This window comes from Enhydra lutris, unplaced genomic scaffold (assembly GCF_002288905.1).
Source record: "Enhydra lutris kenyoni isolate GAN:26980312 unplaced genomic scaffold, ASM228890v2 scaffoldscaffold19, whole genome shotgun sequence".
Taxonomy (NCBI): Eukaryota; Metazoa; Chordata; class Mammalia; order Carnivora; family Mustelidae; genus Enhydra; species Enhydra lutris.
Window position 1 is genome coordinate 33,261,373 of NW_019154103.1, and position 17,567 is coordinate 33,278,939.

Here is a 17,567-nt window from a genome sequence, read left to right on the forward strand (position 1 = left end):
TCATGATTAGATTCAGGTTATCCCCTATGGCAAGAATAACAAAGAAATAATGCAGAATTCTCAGTGAATCGTATTAGCAGGCACATGCCCTTGGTTAGTCCTGGCAGTGAACTTTGATCATTTTATTAAGGTGACATTTGTCAGGAGGCTCCATTTTGAAGTTTTACCTATTATAATTAATAAGTATCTTGTGGTAAGATCCACTGAGACTATGTCAATATACTATTACTTTTCAAAGTTTTACCCACTGTTTTTATCATTTAGTGATGATTCTTGCCTGAACCAGTTATTAGCATGATGACTACCAAATAGTGATTTTTTGATTCCATCATTCTTTCTACTGTAAGGAAGAGTTTTCCCTTTTCCTCCATTTTGATATTTTTTTCTAATGCTAACTGTTTAACAGAATAAAGGGCTTGCCAGGGTTGAGAGTCTAGTTTTACCATGAAATATGATCATTGTAACAGAAACAGAGGACTTTATTAGTCTCATAAAAAAAATTTTAGGGGACACCTGAGTGGCTCAGTGGATAAAAGCCTCTGCCTTTGGCTCAGGTCTTGATCCTAGGGTCCTGGGATAGAGCCCTGCATCTGGCTCTCTGCTCAGCAGGGAGCCTACTTCCTTTCCCCCCTCTCTGCCTGCCTCTCTGCCTACTTGTAATCTCTGTCTGTCAAATAAATAAATAAAATTAAAAAAAATTTTTTTAGGAGATTATAGAACGCAAAAGAAGGCACTATAATGTAAGTTGAATACAAAGTGAATGATAAACCTATAAAAATAATATTTGGGAAATGAAATCTTAAAGTGGACTATGTAGCATGAAAAATACTTAAAACAGTTCTCTGTCTTCTAACTCTCCTGCCCCCCAAAACAGGGAATAAAAAGAAAATGCCAGTGTGACCATGATAGAGAAGAGTGAAGGAATCCTATCATATGAGAAATGGGTAGAGATGATAGGCATATTTACCTTGTAGACTGAACAGATACCATATTTTTCATTTTAAGGGTCAGAATGTAGAGTATCAGATGGGTTTTTTTCCTGAGGTTTTTCCAAAGGGTAGAGTTAAATAGGGTCCTTGGTTCTATTAACTTTAAAAATTTTGCTAGAGTTGTTAGTGAGCTCGATATTCGTTGAGGTATTTACATGAGGAGTAGGTAACTATCTGCCAGTTTTTTATATTAAGTGAGGATTTGTCCAGATAACTTCAAAAAGCTCTTATTTTGTGGTGCCTGGGTAGCTCAGTGGGTTAAGCCTCTGCCTTTGGCTCAGGTCATGATCTCAGGGTCCTGGGATCGAGCCCCGCCTTAGGCTCTCTGCTCAGCAGGGAGACTGCTTCCCCCTCTCTCTCTGCCTGTCTCTGCCTACTTGTGATCTCACTCTCTCTGTCAAATAAATAAATAAAATCTTAAAAAAAAAAAAAGCTCTTCATTTCTTCAGGATTATGTTTTTATGTCTGTAAATACCAGACATTAGTTCTCTTAGGGAAGGTCAAGGTGATTTCAGTTTTAGTCTGATAGTAGTGGATGTATAAAATAATGTTGATGTCAAATTTATACTGATTCTCAGTTTTTATTTATATATATACACACATATCTACATATTTTTAAATTATAGCTGTGAAAAATGTTCCATATATATTGAGGTTTCTATCTGTGCCAAGATCTTAAAATTTCATACTTATTTTCTATTTCCTTTTACCTAGGTAACTCTCTTCCACAGGATATCTGCTGTATGGCAGCTGATGGGAGGCTAGTCTTTGCTGCCTATGGGAATGTTTTCTCTGCATTTGCCCGTAATAAAGAGGTTTGTATCACTGAACTATGTTAATTTGTCTTTTGCAGTCAATAGTTGATTGTCATGAAAGTGGAGAGAACTTTATTGTTGCCATTCTTCAACTGGGACACTCTGGACATGGTGTTTTTTTAATCGTAAACCTTTATGTAGTTTTCTGGAGGAGGAGAAATTGATTTCATCGAATTCTCAAAATTATTTAAAACTGGTACTTTAGTTCAGTTTTCTTTGTCATGGATGGATATCAGAACTATTTGGGCAACTTTTTCAAAATTTTCTTGCTCAGTTGGCCCCCATCTCCTGAGCTGTCTACTTTGTATATTGGGTTGGGGTAGGATTTTTTAAAAATGCCTTTGAAAATGCTTTCCTGGGAGATTCATATTTATACCACTGCTTTATGTGAATTGACTTTTTCACTGTGAACAACTCAGTCCATGACTCCTTTTCTTAAGAACCAAGTGCTTGTTTTCTATATAGAGAAAACTAGATTCTCTTCTTCTACACTGCTAAGGAGAGGTATTTTTTTGTCCTAATCTATCAGTTCGTTTCTAAGTTTGTTGTGGAACAACTGATTTGGGAGATGACTTGGCTCTCATGGTGCAGAATGAAAGGGAAAGTGGCAGTGGGCCTGCCTAGATAGCCAGGTAATCGAATCACTGTACTTGTAAAGGCCTGACTTAGACTGACAATTGTTCGCAGAGTCTTGCATCATCACTGTCTATGGCAGAAGAAGGCAGTTTACCTGTGAAGTTCTTTAAGGGGACTTGTTTGGATTTTTAGAGAATCCGGGAAAATATCCTTGTTTTTTTTTTTTGTTGTTTGTGTGTTTTTTCAAAATACTTCAGTTTGTAGTTTTCCTGGAAGATATATATGTGTGTATATATATATATATATATATACACACATAGGGAGAAAGTAAGGGTGGCAAGGCATCAGAAACTTGACTGTAGGAATCTAGGGTCAAGAGGGCAAAGAGAAGAAATAGTGTTTCTGGAGCTTGGTGAGAACTGAAACCATGGGGAAGGTCTGTAGTTTTTGAGGGATGTAGCTACTATAAGGATAATGCTCTCTGTCAAAACTAAAAGCTATGAGGAGCAAATGCTCTGTCTCCCCCATCTCATCTGGAAACCAGCTGGTGATGGAGTCTGTAGAGGTCAGCCTTCTAGAACATAACCGCTTTTTTTAGGATGCATAGAGTTGTGCTGGTTGGATTGGGTGAGGGACCCAGTTGTGTATATGTATCCTCCCGAAGGTCCAATGTAATGCTGAGTCTCAGAGGTCTCATTTTCTGGGTTTCTAGTCCATGCTTCCTTATTATTGGACTGGCTGGCGGAGCAGGTGAAAATGCCTGATTCTTTGCTGTTTGTTATTTTAACCTTGGTTAATCAAAAGTTGTACTTCTTTTCTCAACATGAGCATCTTTATGATTAGCATGATTTTGGTTAATATGAATAATACATGGTAAATGAATAATAATATAAAATTCTTTTGAACTTCGACATTGTAGGTAGTACACACCTTTAAGGGTCATAAGGCAGAAATCCATCTTTTGCAACCCTTTGGGGATCACATTATTTCTGTTGATACTGACAGCATTCTTATTATTTGGCACATATATTCGGAAGGTAAGAATCAACCAATTTATTGCATTACCTTGGGGGGGTAGATATGTGTAGCTAAAATTAAAAATGTGTAAAAACACAACTTCCAGGTCAGGTTTCATATGTAATCAGAAAAAATTTTAGACTCTTTAATATGTATGAGGAAAAAGGTTTTAAGTAAAATATGGATAAGCAATTTTAGTCAGCTAGCTGAGCTATTTACAATCTGTTAAATGTGTTTCTCTCTGCTAATAATATTTTACATTACAGTTCTCCAAGTTTAGTGATATGCTAATTTTTCTTTATGGAGTGAATTTTGGTATATGTTCTTGATTTGTATTTTCAACCTTCAGTAAAGGAAATTAGAGTAGTCAACTAAGAACCTATAATCTGAAGGAAAGTATCCATCCTGTTTCTAAGAATATAAGTCAGTGTCCTTTAACTGTGATACTCTAAACAGTCGTACTGAGCTGTGTCTGTAGGACTGTCTTAATCTTCAAAGGTTGGGAATTTATCCCCAGAATATCCCCCCTCAATAAAAGACTATGGATCTCCCATGAATTCAAGCTTTTATGTGTTTTATTTTTAATATGTTTATATTTTTTAGCCTACATTTACTCTTGATTAACTCATTGTTCTATGAGTTATGTTTGTTTTTTAGTAAAAATTGCCCTCCTGGAAGTTTATCTATGTTCTTGTTCAAATTAGACCTTTGTTCTGTCTTTGCCCAGGTAAAGGGAGCAGAATTCCTGAAGTAGTCATTGTGCAGATAGGTGTTAAAAGACTTTTATAAAGTTAGAGAATCTGATTTTTTTAGTCCAGCAGGCTTTCTGTTGTTGCTGGTGCCAGCTTTTTATTATTGTTACAGCAACACATTGAACCTGTCCTCAGGGAGCTGTTTATGTTGTTTAATAAGTAAAATTGCTGGTTGCAAATAGAGGCAAGGCTCTTTTAAAGTAGGATTTAAGGTTTGTATGATTTTCACCTTTTTACACTGGGTACATATATCTCTAAGAATGTGTAGCAGTGTGCCACATAGTATGTGAGACTAAAAATTAAGTGAAATTTACCTTGATATTCAAATTTTGGAGAAAATTTAGTGAAAAATTGTTTAAAGGATGCCTGTGTGGCTCAGTGGGTTAAGCATCTGCCTTTGCCTCAGGTCATGATTCCAGGGTCCTGGGATTGAGTCCCACTTTGGGCTCCTTGCTCAGCAGGGAGCCTGCTCCCTCTGCCTGCTGCTTCCGTTTGTGCATGCTTTCCTTTCTCTGACAAATAAATATATAAAATCTTAAGTAAAAAAAAGAAAAAGAAAAATTGTTTTCATTATGCATGAACTATGAAGTAGAAAACAAAATTTGCACATAAGAATTTTAAATAAAGGTAAGATTTCAAAAAATGGCTGGGTTTCCTGTTCTCTACTCCACAAGGCTGTAAGTTCTTTTTCTTTCCTCTGTTAGAGGTTCTGTGGAAATGTGTGAGAAGCACTATTCTTAGTTTCACCAAGATTTGCCTCTTACTTTTACATCTTTGAGTGGTCAGTCATTCATCCTAGAGCTCAGTACACAAGCACTTCACTTGGAATATTCATTTTGCCTCTTGGTCAAATTATAAAAATAGTAAGGCTGATTCCTAGAGTCACTTTTCTTTAATCTTTATTTTTTATTCCTATAATCCAACAATGAGTGGAATTTTTAATAGTATTGATATTAGAACTTATAGAAAATTTCTGGCAGTCTAAATTATATTTACAAGTTGCCCCTCATCACATTTGTTTAATTTTTCAAGAAATGGGCATAGGTTAGTATATAAGTCTTTGGTTTATATTAGAACATAAATTTTTGATTTGGTAGACTTACTTTAAGGGCGAAATAATATGGGTATATAAAAAATAATTACATATTATTTATAACTTCGACTTTTGCAGAGGAATACCTGCAGTTGACTTTTGATAAATCAGTGTTTAAAATTTCTGCAATTTTGCACCCAAGTACCTACTTGAATAAAATACTTCTCGGCAGTGAACAAGGAAGCCTACAGTTGTGGAATGTAAAATCCAAGTAAGCACTTTGTTTAGAATATAACATAGGTGGTTCCCATCTTATCCTTACCTACTGTTCCCTAATGCATACTTAAGTCTTGCAGTTCTCCCTGCCTTTGTATGTTTATTTGGAGGGCTTTCAATATCTGTCTTTGGAGTTGTTACTCATGGCATGACATGCAAAAGGGCCTGGCACGTGGTCTTGGGACATGGTGGGCATCTTCATAAATACCCATTCATGGATATTTATGGCCATCGCCGTAATCTATTGTAAAGAATCCATATAGCTATAGAGAAGACTATAGCAAAGTAACATAAGAAAATAATTGTGATGGACAGCATCTAGTTTTCAATAAACTGAAAAGGTAGGAGAAGGCAAAGTAAATCAGTGTTAATTTAGTGCTAGTGTTTAGGAATCATTTTTGGGGTAGAAGTACTTTTATTAGCAATCACAAACTTGATGGACATCTATAATCTTACTGGTATAGCTGAAAGGCAAGATAAATGTTAGTTGAACATTTATCTGGAGAAAAAAGTGGCAGCTCAGTCGTCTTTGTATAGCATTAAAGAGACAAACAAAAATATTTGACCATCCAAATTTTCCTTTCTAAAGCCCTTGTAAATTTGAAAAGGAAAATAAGATTATTAAAGGTTTATCCTAGTTCTCAGTTTTAAATCAGCATTTTCATTCAGTTTAACAGATATCATTGACTATTCACTCTGCTTATCTCAGGGATAATGACTAAGAGGTATTTTCTCTCCCCCTAAGCTTATCTATTGAGGCTCTTCATGTGATGTTTACATTATTGTACATTAGTATCCCTTGGATAATCATTGAGTAAATTAATCTGTGCCCACTTACTGAATTTACTATGTGATTTAATATTTTATTGGATATCATAAAAATTTCAGAATCTGTTTCCTCAAGGAGTTACCATTTGTGGCTTGATTTCAAAATTTAGAGCAGCATCACTTGTGATTTTATGATTTTTGACATTAGTATCATAGTTACATTCCCTTCTGTAATATTTTTTAGAGATCTGCCTGCATTCTGTGATGATTTTTTTATTATAGTTTGTAATATAAAGTGGTTTTTAGTCATGTATTTTTCTTTTCTGTTAAAGAGTTGGCATAGTATAGTAATTACTAGTAGCATCAGGCATGGGATCTGGAATTGGTCTGTCTGGGCTCTGAATTATTAGCCATATAACCTTAATTGTTTCACATAATTAAGTTTCTTGGTTTCTGTATCTGAAAAATGGTGATAATATCTACCTCATGGGATTATTTTGAGTATTAAATAAGTTAATATATGTACTTAAAATAGTGTAGGGCAAAGTAACAACTTAAATGTCTTCTGTTACTATTTCACTTTTTAATATGTAGTTGATTTTGTTTTCCTAAAAAAGTAAAACCTTTCAACTATTTTTCTTCTTGTAGTAAATTACTATATACATTTCAGGGATGGAAAATTGGAGTAACAGCTCTTCAGCAGGTTAGTATTTTTCTGTTAAGTCAAAGAAGAAATGAAGTTAGTAGTGTAATCTTTCAGTTTCAGGGGTCAACCATATTTTTAGGCTTGAGGACAGTAATATATAGGACTAATTTATTTTTATAAATATTACTCTAGAAAAGAGTGCTTTGGATATGTAATGAAAAACAAATAATAATGCCTTTCCCTATGAACATTTGTAGAAATCTTTTTGCCTGAAATTAGGCTCTAAACTTATATGGGATTATGTTTACCAATCATTTTGCAAGCATGTAGTCCAATGCCTTGTACAGAGTGGAAATGATGAAGATGAGTTAGTTGTTCAGTAAAGGATATTTGTAGGTCATACAGAGAAATTTGTCAGAATTTTGAGAGTTGTAGCTTGGAACAATTGGGACCCAAATCCTGATATTTCATCAGCTAGACTCTTCCATAAATATCTGCTTTTGTTTTTATGAGTTTGCAGAACATGTATGAATGAATGAATATATGTTTGCAGAGAATATTTTGCATATATTGGACACATGAACTTCCAGTGTATCCTTGTCCTTTTAAATATTTATTGCTTATATGTGCCCACTTTATATTTATTCTTTCATTCTCTCTCACTACCATCAACTTTGCTATGCTTTTGCCTACCCATAAGACCCCAAAGGTATCTGACATTAGATCCCCTGAGGACAAGGAATCATACTTGTTTTAGTTTCCCCAGGGTTTTAGTTTCCTCAGGGTCTTATACATAATAGTCGCTTGATGAAAATTTAATAAAATGTTTAGCCTGATTCCATTCTGTAATGGTATGGGAGATTGATCTTCTTTGCTAAAATAGAGAAACTTATTGTGGAGCCTATATCTAAGACTGCTGTATAAAATGAAGAGTATATTCCTAGATTACTAGAGCTGAAACAGACTAATTATAAAACTTTTTTGACTTTTAACGTGTTTTATAGGCTCTTCCTGTTTTCCTTGGATACGTAATTCATCACTTTCTTTATACTTGACCTTTTGTGTTGCCATGCATATGGCAAGCCTTTATATATTGTTTTCTATGAGTTGTCTCTATTTTCTGTTTCTGTCCTGTCAGTGATCTGTAGTGATTTCATATATCAGATTCCTTCTCTTTCATGGCCATTTTCTTACCGTGTCAGCTGTGTTTTAGGGTGAGGAGGTTGATGGTGGCTACCACATTTGAAGCAGGGAAGTAACTTGAAAACATCATTCCTAAATACTTACACATGAAATAACAATTAAAGCATGCTGGAATGGTAATACTGTTTTTTTGCCATCCTCAGGAAGATATTCCATTTTTTTGATAACACATAAGTAATGATGCGTAACATCAGGATTATTAAAGCTATTTTGATTAAGAATAAAAAGCTGAATAATTTAATTTTCAGGCACCAGCTGTGGATGTTGTTGCTGTTGGTCTTAGGTCAGGTCAGGTTATCATTCACAACATTAAATTTGATGAAACATTAATGAAATTTCATCAAGACTGGGGACCTGTTACTTCGATTTCATTTCGCACAGGTAACTTAACTTACTTATTGATAAGTATTAAGAAAATTTAAAATGCATTACTTTGAAGTTCATAGAAATTTTCCAAATGGATGTTTGCTTACAATTTAATGTATTTAATAGAAATGACTGAAATACTGCATTACAAATAGCGAATGGATTATGAATAGATTATTGGTGGATAGTCTTTTTCTAACTTTATCTTTATGGATTAGAAGGGTAGAGAGAAGAATTGTTAAGTTTGGTAGTTTTATGGTGCATGTTTTGTGTTTTCTTTTTAAGATTTTTGGTGCATGTTTTTCTTAATATATTTTATTTTTGATAACAGATGGTCATCCAATAATGGCAGCTGGAAGCCCGTGTGGCCATATTGGACTCTGGGATCTAGAAGACAAAAAATTAATCAATCAAATGAGAAATGCACATTCTACAGCAATTGCCGGGCTGACATTTCTCCATAGAGAGCCACTTCTTGTCACAAATGGTGCTGATAATGCTCTGAGGGTATTATGATTATCATTGTTACCATTTTCCTGGCTTCTATCCTTGGGGTTATTACAAGCATTTTTTTTTTAAAGATTTTATTTATTTATTTGACAGAGATCACAAGTAGGCAGAGAGGCAGGCAGAGAGAGAGAAGGGGGAAGCAGGCTCCCCACTGAGCAGAGAGCCCGATGCAGGGCTTGATCTCAGGACCCTGAGATCATGACCTGAGCCGAAGGCGGAGGCTTAACCCACTGAGCCACCCAGATGCCCCTAAGCATGTTTTAATGTATGATTCTGGAACCTAGAAGATGAGAGGAAAATGGGATAAGGTTATGGTATAGATGAAGCAAAGAGCACAGCAGGTTACGTGATTACAGTGAAGGGAGAAAGTTAACAGTTTCTCTCTCCCCAGACCCCTCTCCAGGGTCAGCAGCCTGGCAAGCACCACGTGGTGCCAATTGATATATGCAGAAGATGGTCTCACTGCTTTCAGATTACTTAACACATTGCAAAAGAACCTTATCTTTTTATTTCTTTGCAGATATGGATATTCGATGGTCCCACAGGTGAAGGTCGGCTTTTGAGATTCAGAATGGGACATAGTGCTCCTCTTACCAAAATCAGATATTATGGACAAAATGGACAGCAAATTCTTAGTGCAAGTGAGTTTCCGTTTTGTGCTTTTAGTTTATTCAAGCAAGTATTGAGAGCAGGGTGCTTAATATTTATTAGGTTTGGTATTTACAAATTTTCGAATTCAGATACCCCTTAGAGTGATTTGGAAATCTGGGGAAATGAGATTCTTTTCGAATATCTCAGGAAACATTGTAGATGATATTATCTGCATTTGGAGTGTTATTTTATTTATTGATTCTCAGAGATGGTCAGATTCTGAAACTGTAGCCCTTGACTAGTCTAATAATCTGCTGAAAATTATTATGACTTCATTTTATCCTTTGTTCTTACTAACTGACAATCTATGCACAGGTAAATATGGTAGTTGCAATCCAGCTCTCCTTTTAAAGTATCCCAAATTAGAATTTTAAGGTTTTAAGAATCTAATTTTATAAGATCTGTCATTCAAATGATCCATTATTGTGATGAAGTTTAACTAAGTATTTTCTATCTATATCATCAGGTCAAGATGGAACTCTTCAATCATTTTCCACAGTACATGAAAAATTTAACAAGAGTTTAGGACACGGTAGGTCATTTGCAAGGTGAAAATAAAGCTACTGGTCACAAAAGAAATATTTCAAGATACTGTGAGACAACCAGAGGAAGTTTTGTTGATAAATTTCCTCTTTTCATGACTGAAATTAAAAAACCGTTGTACAGAAGAGTGTAGTAAGATTCTTAAGATCATTGTTACTATGGAAGTGATTGAGATGTTGCTATAAAGTTATTGAAAATAATTAGACATCTTGGGTGGTAAAAACATACTGCTGGCACCCAGAAGACACTGATGATCTCACTGGAGCCATATGTAGAGTGCAGGATTTTAAACATGGAAGGGACCTTAGAGGAAGTAGCAAAGTAAGCAGTGTCCCATCTTTTTGGAAAAAGGGCTTGTTTTATTCTCTGTCCCTTCCCATCTGTCCAGCATTTGAGAGATTTTATATATTAAACAAAAGTGTTTTTCAGTTTTATTTATAATTAGTCTTTTTAAGCTGCTGTCCTAGTTGTTATGCATATATATACTTCACATGAGTTTTAGGATTTTTTTTTTTTATTTATTTATTTGAAAGATAGAGCTAGAGAGAGTATGAGGGAGAAGGAGAAGCAGGCTCCCCACTGAATAGGAGGCCTGATGTGGGGCTTGATCCCAGGACCCTGGGATCATGACCCCAGCCAAAAGTGGACACTTAACTGACTGAGCCACCCAGGCATGCCTTTTTGGATCATTGTTTAATCAGCATCCAAAGTGATAACTGAAATTCACAGAAGAGATTGATATTTGTAAGATAATCTTCACATCTAGGGATATGATATATCCTCATTAAGTTGTATTTCAGTGAAGTTTTTTTAGTTTTCCTCCTATTGTTCCTACATATTTGAGATTATTCAGTGGTATTTTATGTATTTTAATATAATTTGCTAATAATTTATTTTTTTGCTAGTATTATGGGTGTGATCTTTGTTCATTGTATTTCTACCCTATAATATTTAATATTTAATAATTAGCATATAAGAATACATAACATTGTAATTACAACATAATAATTACAATGATATTAGATATTACTGCACCATAGGAACTCAATTGTGGGTTTGTTTGTTTGTTTTAATTTAATTTTATTTTTTATTTTTCAGTGTTCCAAAATTCATTGTTTATGTACCACACCCAGTGCTCCATGCAATACGTGCCCTCCATAATACCCACCACCAAGCTCACCCCACCCCCTCCAAAACCCTCAATTTGTTTCTCAGAGTCCACAGTCTCTCATGGTTTGTTTCCCCCTCCGATTTCCCCCAACTCACTTCTTTCCATCTCCCAAATGTCTTCTGTGTTATTCCTTATGCTCCACGAGTAAGTGAAACCATATGATAATTGACTCTTTCTGCTTGACTTATTTCACTCAACATAATCTTTTCCAGTCCTGGCCATGTTGATAGGAAAGTTGGGTATTCATCCTTTCTGAAGGAGGCGTAATACTCCATAGAGTATATGGACCACATCTTCCTTATCCATTCGTCCATTGAAGGGCATCTTGATTCTTTCAGTTTGGCGACTGTGGCTGTTGCTGCTGTGAACATTGTGGTACATATCGCCCTTCTTTTCACTACATCTGTATCTTTGGGGTAAATACCCAGTAGTGCAATTGCAGGGTCATAGGGTAGCTCTATTTTTAATTTCTTAAGGACTCTCCACACTGTTTTCCAAAGTGGCCGCCCCAACTTGCATTCCCACCAACGGTCTAAGAGGGTTCCCCTTTCTCCACATCCTCTCCAGCACTTGTTGTTTGCTGTCTTGTTGATTTTGGCCGTTCAGACTGGTGTAAGGTGGTCTCTCAATATGGTTTTGATTTGAATCTCCCTGGTGGCTTATGATGATCATTTTTTCATGTGTCTGTCTGTTTGCCATTTGTATGTCTTCTGTGGAGAAGTGTCTGTTCATGTCTTCTGCCCATTTTTTGATGTGAGTATCTGGTTTTTGGTGTTGAGTTTGAGGAGTTCTTTATAGATCTCGGATAACAGCCCTTGGTCTGTAGTGTCATTTGCGAGTATCTTCTCCCATTCCATGGGTTGCCTCTTTGTTTTGTTGACTGTTTCCTTTGCTGTGCAGAAGCTTTTGATCTTGATGAGGTCCCAAAAGTTCATTTTTGCTTTTGTTTCTTTTGCCTTTGGAGACATGTCTTGAAAGAAGTTGCTGTGGCCGATGTTGAAGAAGTTACTGCCTATGCTCTCCTTCAGGATTTTGATAGATTCCTGCCTCACGTTGATGTCTTTTATCCATTTCGAGTTTATCTTTGTATATGGTGAAAGAGAATTGCTGAGTTTCATTCTTCTACACGTAGCTGTCCAATTTCCCAGCACCATTTATTGAAGAGACTGTCTTTTTTCCACTGTATAGTTTTTCCTGCTTTGTTGAAGATTATTTGACAACAGAATTGAGGGTCCATATCTGGATTCTGTACCCTGTTCCACTGGTCTATGTGTCTGTTTTTGTGCCAGTCATTGTTTTTTTTTATTGTTTCTATATGTGGTCCAATGAAATGATTATTCAAATAATTATTTGATTGTTTTTCTTGATTAACATGACTGTATGACTGTCATCTGTAAAAATGATTATTTTTACTTTCATTTTTCAATTACTTATGTTTTTAAGTAATTATATAGATTGAATTTCATAAATGATTAAATAATAGTGGTAATAACATCTTTATATGGCTTCTGACTTAAATAGGAGTATCTTGAACTTTGTAGTTATGTGACAAGGAATAGCTTTTCTGTTACATACTTATTTCATTAAGAAGGTCTTAGCTGTATTCCCCTCTCCCTCAACCCTAGGATTAATAAATAAAAAAAGAGTCAAACGTAAAGGACTTCAGAATGCCTTATCAGTAAGACTTCCACCCATCACAAAGTTTGCAGCTGGTAAGTAACTTAATATCCTGTTTCAAGAAGTTCTACTTTGTTTTTTATTTTTCCTGTTTTTAAATTTTCTTTATTTTAAAAAATGTTTTTGCAAATATTAATAAGCATTTGGAAGTAACTCCAAGTGTATGCACATCTAATGTGAAGACTAAAAAAGAGTCACCTATAATTTGAAATTGTTACCTTTTAATTTCAGGTTTTGTTCTTCTCTGTAAGACCTATTAATAAACAGTGTTTGGTATTTCATTTTGTAACACTTCTTAATCTGTTATATGCCTGGTATAATGAGAGTCACTAATGTTAAAAAGGTAAGAATGGAGAACATCCAGCTCTAATTTAATCAAAATCAAAATACACTGAGGTATTATTATGCTACATCATTTGAGTGGTATTTGATTCAAAGAAGTGATTCTAAGAAAAATGTAGATAGGTGATGGGATTGTTCAGTGAAAGTTATCATAGAAATAAGGCACCATTTCCATTTCGAGGTTATTGTATCAACCAGATGATGGTTTCTTTTTTCTGTAAATTTACTTTTGACCACCCTCCTATTTTTTGTTTTAGAGCTGAGTGATCTTCCTAAAACATTTGAATCATGTCACTCACCTGCTTAAAAACCTTTCAGAGGACCTTATTACTTATAAGATGCAGTCTCCTCTCCATAACGTGGCTTTCATGATTCTTTGTGATGTGTGGCCCCAGTTGCCTTGCCTGCTTCCTATCCTTCTCAGGAAAATACTTGCTGCGCTTCATTTTGTTCATGTTACTCTTGAACCTGTTTGTGTCCCTGTTTCCTGCTCCCCCATTAATTGCTATTTGTTTTACTGCTTCTTTCTGGGAGCCAGTTATTTCTGTCCTCAAATCTCTTAGTAAACTTCCTGAGTGCTTTTATGAGACCCTATATTCTTTATTATAGTTTCTTTTATACTTGATCTTAGCCAAAAGGCCGAGAAGTGATATAGTTTCTTCTAATCAGAATCCCTTGTTAGATTAGAAGCTCAGTGCTTTCCAGAATTACATGTAAACCATCCTGTGTCTAGAGATTAATGAAAATATGAATATTACACACTTAATAAATAATAGGCGAATGAATGAGGGAATAAAATGTAATTTGATTTATTATTTTTATTATGTTTTAGAGGAAGCTCGTGAAAGTGACTGGGATAGTATCATTGCTTGCCATCAAGGTAAATTATCTTGTTCAACCTGGAATTATCAGAGATCTACAATAGGTGCTTACTTTCTCAAGCCAAAAGAGCTGAAGAAAGATGACATAACTGCAACTGTAAGTGAGCTTGAGTTTTTGATAAGAGCATTTTCTCCTATAAAACTGTCTGTGGTAATCTTGTTATACTCAGGTTTATTAATGATAATACTGGTTGAAAGAAAATATTCAACATTTTGAAATTATTCCCTAATAATGTTAAGTTTTGCAATGGTAGAGATTTATTTTAGGTTTAAGTTAAGCTTTTCTTAATCAGATATAGTATATTATTTTAGTTTTCTAATTGATATAGGATTACTCAGAATACCCTTTGAAGATGAATTCAGCATTTATCAATGAACTTTCTTACCTTAATTATGTTGAATGTATAGTACTGTATTCGGGGAATGTGAATCTTAAGGTTTCTTTTTTTTTACTTTCTTTCATTCTTGATTTCTTTCGTTACAGGGATAAGATTTAGTTAACTCTTCAATAAACAAGTTATTTAAATATTTTATTTCTTTTCTTATGTTTGTCTCTTGAGAAGTGCCTTATAGAGAAATTCTGACTTCAATTCTAAGCCTTTCTTAAATGCAGCTTTTAAATGCTAGTGTTTACTTAAAACTTTACTTCTGTTAAGAAATTTTGTTTTTGTTTGCTTTTGTTTACATGTAAGTCTACTTTGTTGGGTTCAGATTTAAGATGTAAAGTAGCAGTGTCAAATTTGGTTTGCAGAATTGTTGCTACTGCTTTTTTAAAAACCGATTTACTGATATAACTCACATACTACGAAATTCTCTCATTTAAAGTGTACACTTCGGTGATTTTTAGTATATTCATAGGATTGTGTAGTCATTACTAAAATTCAATCAGTCCAATTTTAGAACATTCTTATCACCTTAGAAAGAAACCCCATTCTGGGGGTACCTGGGTGGCTTGTGGGTTAAAGCCTCTGTCTTGGGTTCAGGTCATGATCCCAGGGTCCTGGAATCGAGCCCCGAGTCAGGCCCCGTGTCGGGCTCTCCGCTCGGCAGGGCGCCTGCTTCCTCCTCTCTCTCTGCCTGCTTCTCTACTTGTGATCTCTGTCTGTCAAATAAATAAATAAAATCTTTAAAAAAAAAAAAAGAAAGAAACTCCATTCTGTCACATCCCCCTCTCCCATCTCCTTAACTTAGGTGACTGCAATGTGCTTTTTATTTCTATAGATTTTCTATTCTGGGCATGTAATTTAAATGGAATCATATAATATATGGTCTTTCTAATTGGCTTCTCCTTCACTTAGCATAATGTTTTCAGAGTTTATTCATGTTGTAGCATGTTTAATACTTTGCTCCTTTTATTGCTCAATAATATTCCATTTTGTGTATAAACCACATTTTATTTAACCATTGATCATTTGATGGGATTTATGTTGTTTCTCCTTCTTGGCTGTTTTAAATAATGTGAACATTATTGCATAAGTTTTTATGTGAACATATGTTTTTGTTTCTCTGCATTTATACCTAGGACTAGAATTGTTAGGTCATAATGCAGCTCTGTGTTTAACATTTGTGAGGAACTGCTAACCTGTTTTCCAAAGTGGCTATATCTTTTTACATTTCCACTAGCAGTGTATAAGGTTTCTAATTTCTGTCCATCCTAGCCAACACTTGGGATTGTCTGCCTTTTTGATTATTGTCATCCTAGTTGGTATGAAGTAGTATCTCATTGTGATTTAAATTTGTGTTTCCCTCGTGACTTAACAGTGGTTGAGCATCTTTCATGTGCTCATCATATGTCTTCTTTGGAGAAATATCTGTTCAAGTCTCTGCCCATATAAGGGGTTATTTGTCTTTTTATATTGAGTTGTAAAGGTTCTTTATGTATTCTGGATGCATGTCTCTTATCAGATATGTGATTTGCAATGTTTTTCCCCCCCATTCTGTGGGCTGCCATTTCATTTTATTACTGATTACGTTTTCATTGGAAGAGTTTTTAATTTTGATTTAGTCCAGCCTTTTTTTTCTTAATTGCCTGTGGTTTTTGAGAAATCACTGCCTAACTGAGGGCCATGAAGATTTACCCCTGTGATTTGACCTAAGAGTTTCATAATTTTAGCTCTTAATTTAAATTGGTAATCCTTTCTGGGTTAATTTTTATATATGGTATAATGTAGGGGTCCAGATTTATTCTTTTGCATTTGGATATCTAGTTGTCAGAGCATCATATTCAAAAGGCTATATTCTTTACCCCATTGCATAGTCTTCTTATGTTCACCAAAAATAAATTTGACAAGAATGTAAGGGTTTATTTCTGCATTTCTCCATTCTCTTCTAATGTTTTATATGTCTGTTGTTAGTGAGTACCATACTGTCTTGACTAAGGTATCTTTGTATTAAATTTTGAAATCAAAGATTGAATCCTCCAAGTTTGTTGTTCTTTTTTCAAGATTGTTTTGGTTGCCAAAAGAGTCTTGAAATGCAAGGAAATGGTCTCTTGCATTTCCAGGTGAATTTTAGGAACTGTTTGTCAATTTCTGCAATGAAAGCAGCTAGGATTTTGATACAGGTTTTGTTGATTCCATAGATCAATGTGAGGAGCATTATCATCTTAACATTACTTCTGATCAACAAACATGTGATGTTTTACCATTTATTTAGAGCTTTAATTTCTGTCAGCAATATTTTGTAGTTGTCAGTGTACAAGTCTCATACTTCTTTGGCTAAGTTTTTCCTGGTATCTTACTCTTCTTAATGCTAATATAAATGGAGTTCATTCCTTAATTTTGTTTTGTTCATTGCTAGTACATTGAAATCTTGCTGAACTTAATTAGATTTAATAGTTATTTAGTTAATTAGATTTAATAGAGTACCTCTATTGCTCACTTATTAAAAGTGTAATTCCACATTTGATCCTATTTGGACATAGTTTTTTTAAGTGTGTGTGCTCTATTCTCCACAGTACAAAGTCCAGTTTTAAGTACTTATACTATTTTCAGAATTGTAGAGATTTTATCTTAAGCTTCTTAAGTTTATCTACACAGTTTTGAGTAGCTGTGTACTAGTAGTGGTAATGATAATTACAGCTAACATTTTTTTTTTTTAAAGATTTTATTTATTTATTAGAGAGAGAAAGAGCGAGCACAGGCAGACAGAGTGGCAGGCAGAGGCAGAGGGAGAAGCAGGCTCCCCACCAGAACAAGGAGCCCGATGCGGGACTCGATCCCAGGACGCTGGGATCATGACCTGAGCCGAAGGCAGCTGCTTAACCAACTGAGCCACCCAGGCGTCCCCAGCTAACATTTTTTTGTGTGCTTACTTTCTCCCAGGCTCTGTGCCTAACGTGTATTATTTTAT

The 17,567-nt window shown here is 34.9% G+C and overlaps 1 protein-coding gene across 1 annotated transcript in view; it reads left to right on the forward strand.

Moving 5' to 3' along the window:
• LOC111148390 (WD repeat domain 36) overlaps window positions 1–17,567 on the forward strand; it is a 40,784-nt gene that overhangs the window by 2,552 nt on the left and 20,665 nt on the right. The window contains exons 3-12 of the mRNA XM_022504905.1: window positions 1,704–1,804; window positions 3,300–3,417; window positions 5,321–5,453; window positions 6,875–6,929; window positions 8,324–8,456; window positions 8,773–8,948; window positions 9,472–9,592; window positions 10,069–10,134; window positions 12,942–13,028; window positions 14,168–14,313. Coding sequence (XP_022360613.1) covers window positions 1,704–1,804; window positions 3,300–3,417; window positions 5,321–5,453; window positions 6,875–6,929; window positions 8,324–8,456; window positions 8,773–8,948; window positions 9,472–9,592; window positions 10,069–10,134; window positions 12,942–13,028; window positions 14,168–14,313 — 1,136 coding nt within the window. The remainder of the gene's footprint in view (window positions 1–1,703; window positions 1,805–3,299; window positions 3,418–5,320; window positions 5,454–6,874; window positions 6,930–8,323; window positions 8,457–8,772; window positions 8,949–9,471; window positions 9,593–10,068; window positions 10,135–12,941; window positions 13,029–14,167; window positions 14,314–17,567) is intronic.